At 38.5% G+C, this 23,057-nt stretch overlaps 1 protein-coding gene across 1 annotated transcript in view; it reads right to left on the minus strand.

The window, feature by feature from the left end:
* Window positions 1-23,057, minus strand: part of LOC140496165 (uncharacterized) — a 549,133-nt gene that overhangs the window by 126,410 nt on the left and 399,666 nt on the right. The window contains exons 3-4 of the mRNA XM_072595683.1: window positions 4,875-4,999; window positions 2,770-2,952 (exon numbers count right to left, since the gene is read on the minus strand). Coding sequence (XP_072451784.1) covers window positions 2,770-2,952; window positions 4,875-4,999 — 308 coding nt within the window. The remainder of the gene's footprint in view (window positions 1-2,769; window positions 2,953-4,874; window positions 5,000-23,057) is intronic.

The following is a 23,057-nucleotide window of genomic DNA, read 5'->3' on the forward strand; positions in this document are numbered from 1 at the left end:
TGGTCAAGAATGATGGCAGCCCTGGAGCTTGCATAGATGTTGACCAGAAGAAACAAGAGCATGATGACTGGCACTGGTATTCAACAAGTACCAGCCATCAGGGACACATTCTGGTTTACCTCTCCAAAATTTGTGCTATTTAGTTTTTGAGTACAGGACAGAATTGGAAGTGGAATGTAGACATGTAAATGTAAGGTATTAATAATATACAAATACACAGAAATAACCATTCCCAGGCAAAACTTTGAAGTTACTATTCAAGGTTTGTGGGGAAAATTGGCAATGTTTAAATGTTTGCCCTAGTTTGACACTATACATCTCACTGCAGGGAGGGGAACATTCTGCATTGTGTACAACACAAATCATCCTTTAAACATCTTAAAAGTAACTCTAAAGTCAAACACTCAAACAATTAAATATGAACTAGAAAATGGCCCTTGTCTCATACCTTCAGCCTAGATCCCAGAACCATTATTGTACCATTTACACTTCATGTGAGGATTCAACAAAGGCAAAGACTCATTTGTCCAAATTTATTATTTATCTGAAAACTGTTTCTGGATAACACTGAACCATTTAGTTCACTATGTTGAGGTTGTGCACTATACAGTTCATTTAAAGATGTAATGCAACATTCTGGGTGGAAATTTCTATCCTTGAAAAGTGGGGGCAATGATGAGAGTTGGGAAAATTCAGGTTCTTAATGTCAAGAGAAATATTTACACTTTTACTATTACCATTTAAACAGCAAGTTCAGAATTTCATCAATGAGTGACAAATTATTTCGATGCATTTATATCTTATTATTAATTAAACTCATCTCATTTCTGAGCAATTCCTGATTTTCTTCCCCTTCCCCATGAAACTAGATGACACCAGTTCCTGACATGATAGCCTGAGTGGGTATCTCATGCCAGTAACTCATCACTAGCCTCTCCAAGCCTTTAGACAGCTCTGTCTTTACCATTGCATGGACACTGTACTCTTTATCCAGAAAAGTGAATACAGTGTGGATCATCAAACAACCAGCCTTACCGAATCAACATTGCTGCTTTTGGATCCACTCATGTACTGCTTCAAACCTTCAGGATTTCACTTTGAGCTCAGATACCGAGAATGCATCTGCCTCAGTGCATTAACTGCAGGGGCACGTGCTCATCTTACGCATCTGAACAGAGTCCATTTTATGACTCTTACCTTCTAAGTGCTTACTCATTCTGCGCTAACTTGGAAATGCTAGCCTCTGTTGTTATCATTGATTTTGAGTACAAAGGCTCTTCAGTGCTAAGTTACAGGCTTCTGGCCTCTGTAGCTGCATTGAGTTTTCGGGACAAAGGGAGATTCAGGCAAATTGTTACAGTTCGAAATGCTGTGCATCGAGGGCTACAATGGTAGATTGCAGGTCTGCGCATGTTTCTGACAGCCACTGAATATGTGCTGGACCTGGATCCCAACTGGTGGTTGTCAGCTGTCCATGGAGGCAGCCAGAATGAAGCACTGGCAGAACCAGCACAATGCTGAAAAACTCTGTCCTCTGTCCTTTAATCCAGCTTTCTGAGTGCCTCTAAACCTGCCTGTTGTTCCTATGTGCCTGTCTAAATATTGTGATGTCACTCATGGTTGAGACCATGAGATCACCTGATACCTGCGGCTGAACAGGTGCCTTTTCTCTCGTTGAGTCTCATTTTCTCAATGAGCTGTGGAGACATGTCAGTGAGCATTCACCACATCATACTCACAAGTCTGACTATGATAAGGGACCGACCGAGGTGAGGGTGAAAGGGAAAGCCTTGTCAATGGATTGAGTAGCTTCCTCCCCGGAGGTGGGGGTGAGGGTGAGGGTCTTCATAGGAAATTTTCTCAGCCTATCACATACCTCAACACTGGTTACTCAGGTTGCCAGAAGCTGCTAGCCAATCAGAAGTCAACGTCTGGATCATGCGCTCCACCTAGTCGAGCCTCAGTGAGGCATTTATCTCCTATCTGGTATAAGAATCTTCCATGTTGCTGATGAAGCCTCACTCACAGTTACCAAGCTTAAAGACATAACTTCTACCGAAGCAGAATACACAACCAAGCTGCAGTTTTAACAAGTTCCTTACTGGCAGCAGAGAGGAGATGGAACTTTGACAGTTGACCTGAAACAGGCTAGAGAGGGTTTTCTCTGGCTCTCAAACAGAAAAGCCCAGTCACAACTAACTGGAATGAAACATTAGGAAACTAAGAACATGAAATGGCACTGTAATATTCCTTACTTCTGATGGCCCAACAAATCATGTGTGTGTCTGTATGTCCCTGTGTGTGCAGTCATGTCCTCCTCTTAGCAGGTATGAGCAAATTTGTGTGTGTGTGTGTGTGTCTAAAGGCCCTCTACTTGACGTTATGTCTTTTTTAATTGTTTGTGGGGCCAGTAGATAATAAAACATGTTTTTTGCTTGCACCCAAAGAAACATTGTAATTGATTACTCACTGTTTAAAGTGTAAACACTTAACTACATTTTAATTGCGGTAGAGTCACATCCTAAGGGAAGCCAAAATCTTTGCTTTGACCAACTGAGGAGGTTGAAATGGAAGAGCCGATTCAAGCATCCTCACTTGGTCAAGAAAATATCACTTTCTTCCATATAACTGAACAATTATCTCTCCAACATTTTCTCAAATTCAAATAACAATGCCTATGAAATAATTCTAGAAATAGCAAGCATTTAAATATTTGTCGCAGGAGTTCCATATCAAGTAAAAAATGATACAGATTGTTGCTATACTCACATCCCACCTAGCAGCGGAAACCACCACAGATCTCATTCCTTTGGCACCTGGACTACCTGGAACTTTGTGTAGTGCTTTCTGGTACAATTGTGGTATTGGCACTTCTTTTATCTGGATGCGTGTCCCAAATGCATTTCTTTTTATCGATTTGTTGATATTAATTTCATCCAGAGCATAGACGTCCTTTAAAGTATGAACAATTTAAGTTCAATATTACAAGAGAAATTATAACTTCATAAATATGAACTTTCTGTAATTAGAGTAATTTAGCCTTATTGTATAAGTAACACCAGGTTGTTACAGTTAGGATTCTTTAGGATCTGATCGGTGATATGGGAAAGCTTTCTGATTGAGCCGGAATTCGACATTACCAAAGTATTTACTTTCAACTGAATTTTGAAATACTTCACCGATAGGTTGCTGTCATGTGTCAGGTATTATACGTGTATTAAAACGGATTGACATTATGATGAAGAACTGGTGAAACCTGACCTATTCAATTTTGAAAGAAGAAATTTTAAAAGGTGATCTTGGAGATATATAAAATATCCAAAAATATAGTGAAAATGGCAAATCTGATCTTTTTTTAATGACATTAATGAGGTATAATTAAATAATCTTTCAAGAAATTACCCAAACGCAAATTAGGATTGCAACAACAAACTGTTGTCCTGGACAACCAAATCTGCATCAGCATCTCTAAAATTCAAAACTGGAGGATATTTTATGTAGCTGAGAGCTTGGTGCTGGAAAAGCACAGCAGGCCACATAGCATCCGATGCACTTCCTGATGCCCAAAACATCGATTTTCCTGCTCCTTGGATGCTGCCTGACCTGCTGTGCTTTTCCAGCACCACACTCTCGACACTGATCTCCAGCATCTGCAGTCCTCACTCTTTCCTATTATTTTATGCATTCTTGTTAATAACTTGACAGCTAATACACAATTAAAAATCATTTATTGCCCATAGTTACTAAAATATAAAAGCAATAACTTGATTGCATGTTTATTACTTCAATGGGAATACCTTTTTGTGTTTTAGGGAACACTGCTTTTGTGAGCTTCATGGACAATATTAATAATGGTTAAACCATCTTTCACCCTGGCTTATTAAAGTCTAATGCCCAATGGCACTAATCACTAGACAGCTGTTTAGTTTAATGAAATCATCTCAAGCATTATAATAATATGAATTTCTTTTTGTTAAAAAAAATGCAGTTAAAAAAACTATCTTGACCATCAACGTTAATTGTGCACCACAATTTAAGTGGTATCAGTGGATAGCATCCTAACAAGGTTCTGTAATAGTGCTTTACAAATGTGCCTCCCATCATTTCTGCTTTCCACTGGCTGAAATACGACTGAAGTTTGTGAAATGAGATGTTTAAAATATTCCCAGGTCATCAATTAAATAATACTATTGCTGCTTTGCCAATATGAAAAAAAAACTGGTACCATTCTGAGTTCTATGCCCAGAATCCATTGTAGAGATGATAATATAACAGGTCTGTTTGTTTTGCATTGCCTTAATCAAGTAATCATCTCAAACTGCTTTTAATTATTCTGTAGAGCCTGATTTATAAAACTCACCAGTTATAAGCAGTTATTAGAATGCTGACTTTAAGTCTCAATTACACGTTGGCAACTCTGTGAAGAAGGTTATTTGATCCATAATTGCTTTCATCCAAAACGTGTTTTATGTTGAAAGGTCATAGATCAGGCATGGTATATGACTTCATCAATGATTTTGGTTCATTAATCAAAGCCCACTGTAACATAAAATCTACCCTACTCATTAAGAAGTGTTTTTCTACTTCATCACAATGACTCATTATAATATGTAATACAAGGATAACAGAGTATGAAAGATTTGCTTAATGAGATTTCATAGCTGCATAGTATGGACTCTTCACCAGTGTCAGCTCATGAAAATAGCCGACAACCCATCAGTGGATTACAAGGATTACCTGCCTAAGAAATGTGGGAGAAGGTTTCATTGGGAGATCTGTCAGCTATTGCATGCTGATATGCACAAACCCAGCCACCCTGTCAGTGGCACTGTCAATCTCCCAGAGACTACAACTGAAAAACTAATTACACTCACCGAGTAGATGACATTTTGCTCCAGATCGATGTTACTAGGCATGTTTCGTCGACTCTGTATGTGAGGTGGGCTACGCCAAGGTACACAAGCCGTTGGTGGGTCCATCCTTTGAGCAAATCTTCCCACTAACATAATAAAAGAGACATCATTCACAAAATATAGAATGATAGACGGTCAAAGGGCAGAGTCAATCAATTATATTTTCTGATATTAGTTTTGACTTGAAAAGTAAAAAAAAAGGACATTTCCATCCTTTTCAAATATCTTTATTTCCCTCATGACCATACTTGTTTTCTTTTAATAAACGTTAGCTCATCTTCTATGATGTTGGGCTGGATTGTTTGAGTTCTAGAGCACTGTAGTGATGTTTAGATTCTATTATGACCTGTCTCCATGTGCACTCCAATCAAGAACTCTGCATGATTTAAATAGCAAGGCCCTCTTGTTAAATGCAAGATCACAGGTTGCAATGTACAAGTAAAAATCACAGCATTGCTGATTCCTCAAGGGGGCCAGATATCTCAGTTTGGTGGTGTAGATCAGATTGGTGCAAACAGCACAGTTTTTGACCTCTTTGGGATTTGTGATCTGCCACCTTGTTCTTTCCATGATGGGGATAGTGGCATTTTGGTTTGGACTTGTCTTCAGACAAAGAATCATGGAATCCCTACAGTGTGTAAGCAGGCCATTTGGCCCATCAAGTCCACACCAACCCTCCAAAGAGCACCACACCAGACCCATTTCTACTATCCTATAAATGTAACTCTGCAGTTCCCTTGCCTAATCCACCTAACCTGCACAACTTTGGACTATGGGAGGAAACCGGTACACCTGGAGGATACCCACGCAGACAGGGGGAGAAGGTGCAAACTTCATGCACAGTACGAGGCTGGAATTGAACTTGGGTCCCTGATGCTGTAAGGCAGCAGTGCTAACCATTGAATCACCTTGCAACCCGAGAACTGAATAACAAAGTTGTTATAAAAAGAATTATGTTATTTCAAGCCTTAAAAACAATGGATTAAAGTATAAAACCAAAGAGGCAATATCATGGGCATATGATGGCCTAGTGGTATTATCGCTACACTGTTAAGCTAGAGATCCAGATAATGTTCTGGGGGCCTGGGTTCGAATCCTGTAATAGCAAACAGTAGAATTTGAATTCAATAAAAATCTGCAACTAAGAGTCTAATTATGACCATAAATTGATTGTTGGAAAAACTCATCTGCATCACTAATGTCCATCAGGGAAGGAAGTTGCCAACCTTACCTGGTCTGGCAGACATGTGACTCTTAACTGCCCTCTGGGCAATTAGGGATGGGCAATAAATGCTAGCTTAGCCAGTGAGCTAGAGTGCTGTTTCCAGTGCTTTAGGGAGATTGGCAAGGCGTTCAAGAGATTCATGAAGATAATGACATACACAAGAGAGACCTTAGCTGTGAGAAAAGACTGAAGAAGTTGGGGCATTTCTTAATAGGAATAGAAAGGTAAGAAGAAATTTGATGAGATTTTAAAAATTCTGAATAGTTTCAATGAGATCAGCAGGAAAAAGCTCTTTACATTGAATGATCCAGCATAGAAGAAAACCATTTGATCCATCATACCTGTGCTGGTTCTTTAAAAGAACTATCCAATTACTTTCCTATGCCTTGACACTCTTTCTGAAGTGCAATGCCAGAATGGAATGGGAATGAAAATCACCAAAGGAGCAAAGGTGGAGGTGAGAAGGTTGTTAAAGTATGAGACATTAGTGACAAGAAATCATTGCAGTTTTACATTCACATGGATGTATTTTCTTAAAATAAAAAAAAATCCAAAGGATAGGAAATGGAATTAAATTGATGTGTCTTTCAGAACTCCAGATTCTGTGCTATAAAACTATTGGTAAGATTTTGAGAACTCAAGGAGTGCGCTGAGAGGAAATGGTGAGTGGGTTTGGGGTGTAGTGACGAGGGAGTTTATTGCATCTACATGCCATTGGTAGAATGTTATTGGCACAAAGGAAGTGGCAAATGGCCATCCCACCCAGAAGCCTATCCCTTACATGGCCACTTTAGGACTGGCTGAGCCTCTCTTCCTGTTGCAGTTGTCCTTTTGCAGGCTTTGGGAATGTGCACCAAATTGGGCACTCTTATTCAAGGAGGATCTGGCAATAGTCATTCTCAAGCCCCAGTACTCCCAACACCATCTACCTTCCTCTGAGGACTACATTCGCATTGCTTCTTCAGGTTGAGGGAGTTCCAGCAATGCAGACTGCTCTAGGTGGCGCTACCAACCCTCCAATTAGCCAGCAACTCTTGGAGGTGAAACCTCCTCCCTCAAAGTGAGAGGAGCCTCACTTGTATCTCGTGAGCTGCCTGATAGTTGCAAGATCTGATCAGCAATCTCAGAAATAATTGTGAAGGTTTTTCCCCAAATTTACAACACAGATGCAGGTTACCACTGTTCCATCAGGTCTGGGTCTGTGATTTTATTCCACAGCTACTCATGGAAAATATTAATTGTCATACAGAGAAGCATTTCTGGGTCAAATCTCACCTAGACATTCCAGCATAGGAAGATAAGTTGTAGTAAATTGAGAAATAGCAGTAGAGGACTATATTTTTAATCTGTGGTCTGAAGCCAACCTGGATACACTAGATAGAATAGAAATGGAATTAGAATCTTGTAGATATTCCGGATTCTGGAGTATTTCAGAAAAGGCAGCAGTTGGGGACTTGAAATTTCCTTCGTATCCCAGCTGAGAAGTAAGGGAATATAAATAAAAAAATGAAAACAGAAAGCAGAGGAATGAACTATAGGAACTTCTACAGGCTGACTTCCTTTGATCTGGAGGCTGTTAAGAAATACATTGTGTTGCTTATATTTATTGCAGCAGACAGAAATAAAATATTGTTGTTTTTTAACCTCAAGGCAAGAATTTATGATTTTACACATCATAAGACATCAGAAGGAAAGCGCAGGAAATATGGATCTCTCCAAAAATGAACGAAAGCCAAGTCCCAATCCCAAAGAAAGAATCAGGTTTGTGTGAATGAAAATTGTAGTTATTCCTAAAAGAAAACTATGGACAAGTTTAATGATGTCATTAAGAAGGATTTTAAATTATCAATATGCCATAGATTTAACATTTAGGGAACTGTACATCAGTCACCTGAACATCAAAATGGTCTCCAAACATATTCAGAATGTATATTAAATAACTTGGTTACTTGGCTTTGTGATAGTTTCTCATTGTTATCATTTTTGCACCTGTTAGTTCTTGGCTTTTAATGGCTTCTGCTTATTTTCATTGGTAGAGTTTGAGTTATTTATTTCTTTTTTAAAGTATCTGCATGGTTTAGTTAAGTTATTTTTGTGTGATACTGGAGCCAATAAAGATTAGAAACTTCAAAGGCCAATAAGATGTTAATTTAACAGATAATGCAGAATAATAAATGCAAAAGGTCATGAAACAGAGACAGTCACTGCTTCTTGTCAACTTGAAATTGCACAAGTACCTATGACATCACCATATCAACTGGCTGAATTTCAATTTGTAATTCACCCGCTCATACAATAAGCTATTTAGCAAAGTTTTAAAATTGAGCAGAGTAGAAATGTATTTTCAGTGAAACAACTTCATTTTCCTGTTTTCAGTTAATAATCATTTAGCGTCATCATGTAGAAATCTCGTCTAAATTGCTAGCTGAGTATAAACTAAATATAAAAAAAGTAGCCAATTGCATCCGGCCAAAATCAGTTAAAACATTATGCAACATACAATTCAGGAGTTGATGACATATTCAGTTAATTATGCCACAGTTTCGGAGAAGAAAGGCATTTTTCAGGAATGATCAGAGGCCCTGAATGAAGAGGAGTCCAAAAGTAAGCTTAGAACAGTGACATTCAGGGGAATAGTTCTTACAGACACCAAGAACACCATGCAATCCTCCCTGATGCATCCTTAAGCAATTAATTAATATGATCTGTTGTCAAAATTTTTTATGTGGCATTGACACTGATGTAAACACTCCTCAAAAGTAAGCCAGGGCTGTATTTTTTCTGATGTTTAATTGGGGTAAAGATGCATCCATTTTTGTACTAATATAAAAGCAAGATTGATGCCTGTTTGGTTAATTGCATAGTACTATCCAATTCCAAACAATTCACTTTATAATTTGTTACATTCTCCACAAAATAAATTAAACATTTTTGGAAAAGTGAACATTTACATAGGTAAAATCTCGTGTCTGACCTGCACCTTTAGAGATCACATATTAAAAATCTTGATGTAGACTTTTCTTGAAGGGGATTAATATATATACAATACAGCCTAATTTGAACACTATGATTTCTTTTTAAACGTCATTGACATTCATCATGGTATTTATTGATGCAACTATTGGTTTATTGATTCCAGCGGTTCCTCAAGACCAATCGGGGTATAGAAATACAAGGTTGAGCTCTTGTGGTACTGTGGTAGTGTCTACTCCTGAGCCAGGAGGTTCAGGTTCTAAACCCACCTGCTCCTGAGGTATGTAAAAAACATCTCTGAACAGGCTCATTAAACATATCTATCAATATAAGGTTGGCATTCACAATTTTATGAAGCTGTTACCACATTTAATTATACCACGGGATACATTTAAATAAATGCTGATAGATGATTCAAATATGCCACAGTTCTCAATTCAGTAGTCAGGTTGATCAAATTCTCTGAATCCAAACCACATTACAGTTTGTCATTTTTTTCTTTACATTTCTGAACTTGATTTCCTTAATAAAAAGTCAAATTTTCACAAGCCACACAATATTATTGTCCTTTATTCACATCTGTTACTTATAATGTGTCTTTAGGAATGGCGAACGGGTAAATTTGCAACATTGCTATTGATTGACAGAGGTGAAGATGTATTCATCTTCATTTCCATTTTCTCAGAAGCAGAAATTGTCAAAAAGCTAGTCCCTTTTTTTCTAAAAGCTGTTCCTTGGCTCAAGGGCATTCTGTCTTTGATTTTTTTTCAGAGGGGCAATAAACCAGGTCAGGCTCCAATCAGACTGGTTTGGTACGGAGATGAAAAGGATTTGGGAGGCCTTCTGTTTAAATGTAAACAGATGAGACTTCAAACCAAAGTGGTCATGTTTTAGAAGTGATCTGTATAATGAAAGCGGAGTGGTCAGCTCTTTAGCTGAGCTAGCTGAGCAGTTTTATTTCAGCTTTGAGGTGGTTGTAAGTTCAACAGGGAGCTGTGTGGAAACTCTTTCTCTCTTTCTGCCCTTTAACTTCAACCTGTAAGCATGTGTTCCATTGTTACTGGTTTTTAAAGGGAGTATGCTCATTGGGACTGTTGTGTATATTTGGAACAGCATCTTGAAGTCTTGTTTGGATAGGTTGAATTCTGAAGGGGCTCTTTTTTCTGTTCTTTGTGTTTCATTGTGTAATTTTGTGAATAAAGTTTTTGTCTGTTTTAAAATCTAGTAGTCAACCTAGATAACTTAATCTGGGGTAATTTTCACTGTACACTTACCGAAACAAATTGCCAAGTTATGGTCTGTGGCTGCTTGCTTAAGAATATTTTGAGTAGTCTGGCTTAGCCCATAACAAAATACAACATAATACAATACAGCACAGGAACAGGTCCTTCGGCCCACCAAGCCTGAGCTGATTCCTAATCCTTATTTAGAACCATCACTTGCTGTCCATTCACAGTTTCTATCCCTCTTTTTGCCTCCCATTCATGTGTCTATCAAGATATGCCTTAAATGGTGCTAATGTGCCTGCTTCCAACATTTCCACTGGCAGTGCACTCCAGGCACTCGCCCTCTGTGTGAAAAATTTTCTCCGTATTTCTCCCCTGAACCTTCCTCCCCCTATTGAGGACATGTGCTCTCTTGTAGTTGACCTTTCCATCCTGAGAAAAAGTCTCTGACTATCCACCCTATCTGTGCCTCTCATAACTTTGTAGACTTCTATCAGGTCGTTACTCATCCCCCTTCTTTCCAGTGAAAACAATCTGAGTTTATCCAACCTCTCCTCATAACTGAAATCCTCCAGACCAGCCAACATTCTGGTAAAATTTCCGTGCACTCATTTATGGAAAATATAATCTTATCAAGATCTTTAAATAATAATCTATTTTCCTTACTAACAAGGTTTTTGTCAGTTTGGCTATCAAAATCATCTTAACTGTCTTATTATCTTAAAATTTTCTCTTATTTGTATATGTAATTAGTTTCACTTGATGGAACAGCAAATGTAAGTTAGTCTTTGATTGTATAAATCAGCACCAACTTGATTTCCTTCCACCCCGTATTGTTGCGAACATTGAAGTTAAAAATTCACATTTGCCCAAGCCTTTTCTTGGAGGGAGGGCCATTACCCGAACACCCAGGGCTAAGACGTATAATCTATCATAACGTGATGGTACATTTCCAATCAATTTCCCTCATTAAACAGAAGTCATTAAGCCATGCGGTGCTTTAGGGTCAGTCTCAGTTCACAAGTTGAGTGCTTGTTTCATTAAAATCAAATCATATTTCCCTAAATAACAAAATTAAAGCTAGAATTAATACATTATGGAGGAAAGAAAATCAATAGCAGCTTTTAGATTACCACAATTCAAGTTAGTCTGATTTACTCTTTCCTGACAGACTCTGCCTATAGCTGGGTTACGTCTTCAGTAACTCAGAAAAGCAGCCTGCATGAGAGGAAGAATAAAATTGTCAGGAAAAATAAGTTGGGCACAAATACAATGGTATCAAGGTATCAAAGATAGAAAATGCACAAATCAAAGCATTGAAGAGATGTAGAAAGACAGAATTATAAGGTACAAAAAAAAATAATTAAAGCAAGAATTAGAAATTACAGGTCTTAAAATACAGGTATGATCATGTGCTATTTCTGGCTACCCTGTTGGAACTATCCAACATATGATCAAAGATAATTACAGTGAGATCCATTTCTTTCTACTCATGACTGATGCAATCCTGACATCATCATGATGCCTTAAACAGACATGTCAACTCCTCAGTCTCATAAATCAAAAGATAAACTCTTAAAAATTAAGACCTTTAGTATAAAAATCATGAGGTAATTTTTTTTCAAGACATAATCCAATATAAATTGATGGTTGATTTATAACCCTTATCAATGATTTATTTATGTTTAACAGGTATGGGGTCTTTCCAAGAATAACTACATTACTGCATCTGAAATGCTTTGCAAAAATCATTTTAAAACTTATATCTATTATCCGGATACAATCATGGCTATCCAATTTGTTCCACTCAACTGATCTCTGACCATAGCCCAACATTTTCTCTTCCTCACGAATATAAATTAGTGAGTATCTAAACTCTCTCTACCTCATCAATGTTGATGCAGAGAGAGGGAGTGATTGCTTTACACGTGCGGAGGAACATGTCCACAGTGCAAACTGAAACTGCGTGGCCGAAATCAGAACATTAAGGTATGAAGTTCTGGTGTTGATGAATTCCAATATTTAAAGTATTAAAGTAAATTTGGAGTAATGTCAGCTGAAGGAGATAGTCAGGTAGGGGAAAGGAGTCATAATCATTATAGAGCATTGTAGCTTTAATTGCATTGCTTGGCCTTGAAGTCAAAACTAACATTCTGTGTTCTAAGAGCCTGAAGAGAGGAAGGGAATCCTCAGAGTTAGAGTCATAGTCTGTGTACTAACCAATGTCATATGGTGAACCTGAATCTGTCTGACATCAATGGAAACTGCCCGAGAGTTTCAGACAATCACATAATGATACAATGAGTAACGCAGCAAAATGGAAATCCCTGTGAGAGGCAACTTCACTAAGATTCTGGGTTTCACAAAGCAATGTGCTACTGAGTAGTGTGAGCTTGACTGAGAAATCGGGATTATTGCAGTTAATTCCCAAGAGTTGGCAGGTCTTTTAAATGCTTGGTTTACAATTTCAGATTTGCAGGAGATGATTGTTGTACAGCTCGATGGTTCCAATACTTCTTTATCTATTTACATCCTGGGACTTGAAATTAAATTTTAAATTCTCAACAAAGAAGAAGTATCGACAAGAACAAAAAACTGTAAAGGCAGCAGGGTTTGCAATGATCAATAGTTGGGAGAGGTTGCAAAATTAAAGTACACTTCCTCCATTCCATAGAGGCTCATATTCATTGTTCCAATAGCATACATTAGGAATTTTTTATAAGTGGCCAGTGATTTCAATCCCATTGCTCCCACTAGTATCATTAAACATGATTACAAACTGACACCAAAACAAACAATTTCCCTACATACAGTAACTCTTTCACCTTCAGAATTCAGTTTTACAGTAAAAAAATACATTTGTTACAGTCCAAGGGATTTTTGTTTTGTGTTGTAACTCAATTTTGGTCATTTTTTGCAGCCTCCAAGTCAATAGTTTATAGTCACTGACTTCAGCTGCTGTCAATATTCATACAACATATACTGCATTTTCTGTTTACATGTTTCAGCAATCAATCTGCTTTATATCATAAGTAAAAGTTGATTGAAATACAGAGCAGCAACTGTAACATTAGTATTTACAATATAAAATGCACATCACAGAATGCAAGATAAACTGTTTACATTCTGTTCTGCTTTTATGACTGAGAATTATGAACATGCCCCACATTGCAGCACAGTTTAAAGAGAGAGAGAGATAAACTAAGAAATAATTCATTGAATTTTAAAATGTGCAAGAGAACAGAAGTACATTTATGCCGAGGTATATGTAATTTGTTCAATGAATTATCCTCTATTGAGATGACAGATTTATTTCTAAAGCAGTGCAGATGGTATCTTTCAAAGAAATAGATATCTCCGTATTGCAATAAAGTTTCTGCATTCTGCTTCCACTGACGCCACTAAACGGAAGTAAACATTTTTTAACAATGTAAATTATTTAATTTTCCAGCTTATAAACCTGCCATCGATGCCATATATTTACTCAAATGATCAAACGTGCTATAGTACAAGGTGAAAATAATATACATCATGGTGTCCACTATTTAATTAATGGGCTTTTCATTTTTCTTAACAATGATTTTGCATGGTTATTTTTACTGCTTGTATGTAACAATGTGAATGATAAATATAAGGCATGTACATTAGATAATTATGCCGTTTATGATGAAAATGGCATTTAGTTTGAAAACTCTCACTCTCCAATGGTATTTATTCTTCACTTTCACAACTGCTGATTTCCTGTATACATACTTTTCATGGGTATGAGCAAGAAGCCACAGAACAAATCATTTAAATATTAATGTTGTATTACCTGTGGAGGTAGTAAATAATTAGCTATTGTCTATCAGGGACTGTATCTCTATTAGAGACAGAGAGTTGATGACAGTGAAATCATGATAAATGAAATTGCAGGAGTCCACCCACAACTTTATGTTAAACAGAGCTTTGAGAAAGCTAAGGAGGTCACTGTGCAAGCCAGCTTTGCCTACAAAAGTGCTTTATGTTGAAAAAAAAGCAAAGCACAGTGACACAATAACTCTGTGAAAAGTGTTTTTTTTTCAATTTGCTCACACCTTACAATGGCCTGAGTGTGTACAATAAAAGACATTGAAATTATTGGGAGTTACCTGTGGAAAAATTCAGTAATTATTTTCTGCTTAACGTGGTGCATTCAAATGAATACGATATGCTCCTTCCATGTCATCCATACAGTCAAACATTTTCTTTGTGCTTCTGATTTGTGGTATAAAAACCAACAGCATTTCCACAAATTATGTGGCTCCAGCGCAGGAAACAGGAAGGTGAGTGTATATTGGACTCTTTCGGGTCACTGGCCTTATTTATCATTTTTCACACTTCAATTTCCACATGAAGTGATGGCTTGCCCCTGATATTATGCTGTAGAGTGATCTAAGTACATTTGGATTGGTTGGTGCATGAGTTTGACTAATTTGGAGCATCCAGGTCTTTGACTGAAACAGGGCATTCTTTTTATTGGGTTTCATGTTCACTGGTTGGAATGGCTGACAACTTTGATATAACCAGAGTTCCAGGTTATCCAATTTTAATTCATTGCAATTTCATTTTGAGTGACATCATTCTGCATCAAACAGGGGCAAGGAACGAGGCAAGGTTCCAAACATACCTAGACTGAAGGAAAATTGAAATCATGCTGTTTGCTTTATTCTGAAAAACACACTACTCTTTTAGCCACTGTGCCAGCCAGTCTTTATATTATCGCTATACTTATTTAAAAATGACACATAAGCAAAGTCCAATATTTCAGAACTTATACATGCTTCAACCTTTTTAGCATATCTGGATGTCAAGATCCAACTTCCTCAAAGTACTTCATCATTCCAAAAAATAATTTAACGAGAACTAGTATTACCTTGACGATGCCAGCAGTGCTCCTGTTCTTACAAAACGACTGAGGGTAAAAATCTGTTCCTGACCTAGGAATCTGGCCCTTGTCAATGAGGCAAGAAGCACAAAGTTAATGTTACTTGCTTATTTACCCAATTGTTGGGCTTATACTTTCAAGTAGAACCTGCTGACCTCAGCCAACCTGCTTCTTTTAAAACCATTTTGCCCCTATTGATGAGGAGCTGAAATGGTGCTGCTGCTATACTGGCTCTTTGTAGGAGCCATACAGATTGAGCAAATCAGGGGTAGGAAATGTCTAATTCTGAGGTATATATGAAAAATATGTAAATAGCTCACTATGTTCTATTTACCTTCCTTTCTTTTGCAAAATATGGAAGAACCAGCTTTGCATGCTTGTGTTTCAATGAAAAGCCACTTCAATTAATAAAGAAAAGCAGAATATGATCTATCCAACCTGATTTCAGTTGAGGAATTTACTTGTCCAGTAATAACATCAGTTGGGATTATAACAACACTCACAGTTAGCAGTTCAGAAATTGGAACAATATGCAGCTTAGAACAAGTACAGTCTTTGGATATACACATAATGAGTCATTGGGCATCTGTGGACTGGCATAGTTAATATGCCAGTGCAACTGAGGTTCAGCTTGTAGGTGAGTGTATTACAGGGAAGTCGGATGAGGTCCTTGATGGGGCAGCAGTTGGCAGAAGGCTGATAAGCATGCTCACCAGTCCAGCTTGGGCATAGGTTTAGCCAAACAGCTCCTGTCTCTGCCAAGGAGCTGAGCAGTATGGCTTGGCCAGAGTAGACTGGGAGCAGATACTGTCAGGTAAATCTGTCTTAGAACAGTGAGGTGCATTCAAGGAGGAAATATGGAGAGTACAGGGCCAATATGTTACGTTAAAGAAAAAGTGTGGGATCGTCGAATTCTGCAAATCTTGGCTATCAAGAGATGAACAGCCTTGGATTAAGAAAAAAAAGGAAGCTTATGGCAGATATCAATGAGTCAAAACAGCAGAAGCTCCAGAGGAGTGTAAAATGTGCAAGAGGGAACTTAAAAGGGAGTTAAAGGGATATGAAAGGAACCTGGGAGGTAAAACGAAGGAAGATCCTAAGTTGTTTTTCAGATACATCAAGGGTAAAAGGGCAAGGGAAAGACTAGGGCCAATTAAGTAACAACAGTGATAATGTGTGGGTTAAGCCTGAAGATGTAGATAGGGTTCTGAATGAATACTTTTGGGTCAGTATTCACTAGTGAGAGGGATGATATTAGTGTAGAAATCTGGGAGAAGTCTGTGATGTACTGAAAATATACACAGAGGTTCTGAGTTGTCTGGCAGGCTTGAAAGTAGATAAACCTCAGGGCCAGTTGAAATGTATGTCGGGCTATTGCATGAGGAAAGGGAGCAAATAGCACCAGTGCTTGCAAACATTTTCAGTCCCTTTCTGACCATAGCCTGAGTGCCAGAGGACTGGAGGACAGCTAATGTGGTACCATTATTCCAGATGTAAGCAAGGGATAAACCAGGAAACTACAAATCAGTCATTTTGAGCTCAGTTGTGGGGAAACTATTAGATACAATTCTGAGGGACAGAATTAATCTGCATTTGGAGAGGCAAGATTTAATCAAGAACAGTCAGCATTATTTTGTTAAGAGAAAGTCACGTCTGACCAACCTGATTGAATTTTTCAAAGAGATGACCAGGTGTGTGTGGATGAGAGCAATTCATTCAAGGTAGTCTACTTGGACTTCAGCAAGGCTTTTGATAAGGCTCTTCGGATGGGAAGTGTCTATGGCATCCAAGAAAACTTGGCAAATGGGATCCACAATTGGCGGAGTGCAGAGGGTGAAGGTTGAGAGGTTTTTTCCCAATGGAAAGTCTATATCCAGTGGTGTCCCACAGAGGTTAGTATTGGGGCCCTTGCTATTTGTGATTAATATAAGCTTGAATATCAAGAGTTAATCAGTAAGTTTGCAGATGATACAAAATTGGTGGGATAGTAAATAGTGAGGATGAAAGCCTTAGACTACAACAAGATATAGATGGGGTGGTTGGAAGGGCTGATCAGTGGCAAATGGAATGTAATCTGGATGAAAGTGAGGTGCTGTACTTGGGCAGGACAAACAAGGCAAGGGAAAGATGATGAATGGTAGGATCACAGGAAGCATTGAGGGTCAGAGGGACCTTGGAGTGCATGTCCACCAACCCCCAAGGTATCAGGACAATTGGATAAAGTGGTTAAGAAGACATATAGTATACTTGCCTGTTATCAGTTAAAGCATAGAGTTTAGCAGCAGGGATATGCTGAAACTGTATGAAATGTTGGCTACAGTTGGGATATTGTGTGCAGTTCTGGAATCCATATTGTAGGAGGAGGGTTAAGAGGAGATTTACCAGGATGTTGCCAATTATGGAGAGAGAGTGGACAGACTGGGTTTTGTTTACTTGAAGTAGAGGAAATTGACAGGGGACATGAGTGGGATACATAAAATTCTGAGGGGCATAGACAGGGTAGACAGGAAGAAACTTTTCTCCTTGATGGAAGACCAGGCAACATAGATTTAAATGAAGGGGCAGAAGGTTTTGGGGGGGATGTGAGGAAAAACATTTTTACCCAGATTGTGGTAGGAATCTGAAACTCACTGCCTTTAAGGGTGGGAGAGGCAGAAACTCCTCATAACATTTAAGAAGTATTTAGATGGCTTTCGGCTAAGTGCAGTAAAATAAGATAAAAATAGCTAGGTAGTTGTTTCTGACCAGCAAGGATGTAATAGGCTGCAGGGCTTTTTTCTATACTGTAGATTTCCATGACTCTTGTGACAAAAGATCTATATAAACCCTCTGTCAAATTATATCTTCTTGCTCCATCACCCTGTCCTGTTGCTGGCCCAGATCAACAACAGCCATATCTCCTCCTGCCCCCCTCCCTCTCACCACTCACAGCCATATCTCTCCCTCCTCACCAGTGCTTATAGCAGCCTTTTTGTTGACAGGTCACCAAATTTTCTGTCCCATCCCTTCACCCCACTGTGAGGAGGCAATGATATTTCCTGCTAAATCCAAAATTCACCACCTTTATAAACATACCCACAACATTTCCACAGATTTTGAAGCTTATGAGTTAATTCTAAATTACCTCATGTGCAAAGTGGGTTTGCAGTCCTTGAAGCAACATGAGTAATGAGCTCCTCCTGCAGCTGTATAAATGTTCTTCGTGAGTAACAGCCAGTGAATATATTGAATGGACTTTTATGCTCCAACTTTATAAAATGTCTGACTAATCAACGGGATAGGCCATTTCAGGTCACCCTCTGATTATTGGTCCGTTCCGCATACACACATGCTGTGTGCCACCATGAACCTCCGTCGCAATATCCTGATCTATTTGGGTTGAGCCAGAAGTGGTGGGAAATGCCTTGTGTCTCACTCAGAGGGCAACTGACTGTGGTGAGGTTGAGGGAGAGGGCAAATCTCCCCGTCTGAATTCTTCGCTTTCCCAATTATAGTGAAATTGCAACGCATCAATTTCGGAAGATACAAAACTCCATTCCTGTTGATGCAGTCAATTATTCCTGTCAGCAGAATAGCACATCCAATAGGATAAAGCCCATGATAAGCTGAAATTCTGGCTTTGGTGAACTTCTGTAAGCTTGTCAGCTGACTGTGAGAGCAGAGCAGATTTAAGCTACACATGAGTATTTCATCATAAAGCACTGGGCAAGACAGCATGGGATACTAAGATCTCCCTGACATGTAAAGCCTATCAGTGTGGCTATATCTGCGAGAAAGTTAAAAGTTGTGTTGTTGGAAGAGAAGGTGAAGTTAATCAAGCAAGTCAAAAACTATGGCATGAAGTGAAAAGTAGACATTGCAAACCAATGGAAAATTCCACTATTGAGTTTGTGAAGGCAAACATTATGGGACAATCCGACAAAAAGACAATCTCTGTCGTAAGAAAGAGAGTGAGAATGGCTGCCTATCCTGACTTTATAGAAACTGTGAAAGTGGCTTAAGTCTGTTTAAGGAGAAAGTGAGGACTGCAGATGCTGGAGATCAGAGCTGAAAATGTGTTGCTGGAAAAGCACAGCAGGTCAGGCAGCATCCAAGGAGCATGAAGAAGGGCTCATGCCCGAAATGTCGATTTTCCTGCTCCTTGGATGCTGCCTAACCTGCTGTGCTTTTCCAGCAACACATTTTCAGCTCAGTCTGTTTAAGCAAAGAATGTTCCCAAGTCTGGTCCAATCCTGCCAGAAATGGGAATAGCAAAGACTAGTGATATTCCAGGATTTTGCACTGCAGCATGAAAACACTGAAAATTGTATTTTGATTGTATTGTAATTCTTCCAAAATGAGCACCTTATGCTGTAAAAGATTACTTAGGTTTTCTAGACCTAACTCCAGACATTTTTCAATGCATTTTACAAGGTCAGGCCATTATAAGGTGTGAACAAATTGAATAATAAGGACATTTTCACACACTTACTGTTTTACTGAGTTTTCATTTGGGAATTTTCAACATTAATCACAGTCATAAGCAATGGGGTTATAAAGGGGCCTCATATGCTATCTCAAAGTCTGCTTAATACAGATTTGTTGGCAGATATCCTGGGATTCAATTCATTGGGATTTCATTGTAATGGTTGCACGGTACAGAGGGAAAAGTCAATGTAAATATTGGTGTTGATATGGGGAACCTTGAGCTAATTAAATTATGGATGCTATTGACTGCCAAGTTCATCTCTTGGACAATGTTTTGTAATTCATTTCAACATAAAACCACAGATATCAATCTTATAAAATGGGTTGACTGTCAATTCTTTGAGAAGATGCATGATATTTTTTAAAGATGGATTGCATTCCTGGACTCTTGGGCTTAGCACTTATTTTGCCAGTCAGATGGTCAATATGAATTACAGAACTTGAAGAAACAGTTGCAATTCATTTGACCCATTCCAAGCACAGAAAACCACTACTCTATTGTTCGTTTAGTTGGCAATTTCACAGGACTCCTTTTATGGTCCTGTAAGGGACTGGTAGTGTTTAAACATAAAACCTGGACACAGTGGTAACTAACCAACAGAACTAGGTTTCAAGATTTCACATTTTAAATAAAAACAAACCTTATTACAAATCAAAAAGAATTAATCAAAGTGAACATTTTTAAACACTGTTTGTTACTATGTAAGCTATGAACTTGTTTTACATTTTATTCCTTTCAAGAATAATTATAACAATCTTGTCCCTTTTTCATCACTTCACTTCTTTTGGGACCAACCCAAACATATGCCACAGCTCCCAAGAACTTACTTTAATTCCCTTAGTGGCTATCATCTGAGTTAAGATTCAATGGAGGTTCTTTCATTAGCTTTTTGGCTACACAAGCCTCCTGTTCTTCAGAACCATTGGTCCCTCAGCGCCTTTCTCAGGTTACCAACAGATACTCAACTGCCTTCATATAGATACTCAACTGCCTTCTCTGAGCTAACTCCACTGACTGCATTCTGCCATGAGGCTCTGTGAGGACAAGTGCAGGTATCTTTCACATTGCTTCAAGCTGGACCAAATCCCTTTACTTTATGAAATCAAACTGAAATGCATAATTCTTTCAGCAAACACACAAATAAATTAAACAAAATATCCTTTGAATCATGTTTCCACCCCGAATCACATCTCTATGGCAATATGGCATGCTTTGGAATTATTCACAGTGGGATGCAAGTTGGTTATTTTACCTTCAACAGAACTTTTTGTTTCAGCAACCCGTATGAATTACTTAATTTGCTAAGAATAAAATAATTTCATCAGATTTTCTGACTCCACTATAAGGCAAAAGTGAGGACTGCAGATGCTGGAAATCAGAGTCTAGATTAGAGTGGTGCTGGAAAAGCACAGCAGGTCAGGCAGCATCCGAGGAGCAGGAAAATTGACGTTTCGGGCAAAAGCCCTTCATCAGGAATGAAGAATTGAAGGAATGAAGAAATGTCAATGTTACTGGCCTCGGATGCTTCCTGACCTGCTGTGCTTTTCCAGCACCACTCTAATCTTGACTCCACGACAAGCGTAGCAATGGATTATTAATTGTTGAAGTTAATTTGTTATCAATGCTGAACTTGTAAGATAAACTCCTTTTCAGAGTATAAACTTAGCTTGTAATAATTGTGATGCGCATCAGCTTCTGAATCAAATAACCTCTATCCATCCATTTAATTACAGTTAAAACTAAATCTTAAAACTTAAAGTTTTATTCTAAAACAATGAATTATGAACACAATTTTCACAATACACCTGCCATAGTTTGGAGAAATATACAACGTGGATGGTTTATCATTGCTATACTGATTGATCCATTTGAAATATCCATTTACACTACGTACCCTGTTTAAGAATTTACAGGATTACCAAGAAAAGAAATTTCAGTTGGGGGGCTAAAATTATGCAATGGCTATGGAACATACAATGGAGGAGGACGTGCAACACAGCAGGAAGCCAGTTATGACTACACCATTCAATAGGAGTGGGCTCAGAACAAGCTGTATCTGTAAGAGGAGTGCTCAATAGGCCCAGAGATCAGTGGGCAGAATTCCTGTACATTGGGGCAATAGAAACTTTCACAGGGCAGTCGACTAAGCAATGACCATACTCTCATCATTGTGGACACTGCTAAAAAATAAGATACTCAAATATGTCAGAATATCAGTGTGACAGGAGACTGCAATTAGCCAGGCATACAGTCTCTGAGATTTGTGTACTCATTGAAGAAGAGACTCAGACCCGAAACTGCCTGATCAAAAAGAAAAACCTCACAAACAATCTGGAAAATCTTCACACACCAACTTAATTCCATCACATTGGGATCAAATGAAGTCACCTCTACTCAATGTCCAAGCCCAAACCATAGGACTGGAGCACCGTCAGCACTGGGATGCTGAAAAATATGTGACAAGTTGGATGTTTTGTCAAAGTGAATAATAACCATTAGGGATGAACATGCAAGGAGAATTCCTACTTGTGAGTAATCATAAGGGGTCTACCAATGCAAGGTTAAAGAGTCAACTTATAAATGACAAAAATGTTGTACAATTTCAAAAAGTTCAACCGATCAGCTGCTTCGTCTTTAGTTAGATCTTTCCACCTTATTCCTGATCACATCTTTCCTTAATCATAACGTCAAATGACTTTCTGTCCCTTCCTCCCCCAATCTTGATTCCTCTTGATTCAATTTTTGATATGACTCTGTCTCACAGACAGGCTGGGCTCAAGCTGCAGCAGCTTACCTTTCATGCCAAGTATCCCCTGATCCACATTTAGCAATTTCCCCTAACAATACATCTCTTTGGCCTACATTAGAATTATGTGTCTGTAATTCTCCCGAATGCTCTGCATCAGGCCTCAACTTCTCCTTCGTAGCAGTTCATCATAACGCTCAATTCCTTAATGTTTCTATCTATCTTCTCTTACGGTGATCTGGCCTCCATAACTTCCTAGGTTGGAGAATTCAAGACATTCGCAACATTAGGGAAAATAAGCTCCTTCTCACCTCAGTTTTAAACATGTCCTCTTCTTGCATATCTATGTCCCCAGTTCAAGGCTCCACCACTAGTGGAAACATCTTCTCAATAGCTATACTGTCAAAACCCCTCAGAATCTTGTAAGTTTCAATCGGATTCATACTCATTCTTCTAAACTGTAATGAATATGGGTCTGAACTGTTTTCATACGCCATGCCCTTCATTCCTGGAACAAACCAGGCAACTCTCTTTTAGATTGCCTGCAATGCTAGTATATCCTTTTTAAAATACAGGGAACACCTGCACTGTACTCCAGGT

Source organism: Chiloscyllium punctatum, chromosome 26, assembly GCF_047496795.1.
Source record: "Chiloscyllium punctatum isolate Juve2018m chromosome 26, sChiPun1.3, whole genome shotgun sequence".
Lineage (NCBI taxonomy): Eukaryota > Metazoa > Chordata > Chondrichthyes > Orectolobiformes > Hemiscylliidae > Chiloscyllium > Chiloscyllium punctatum.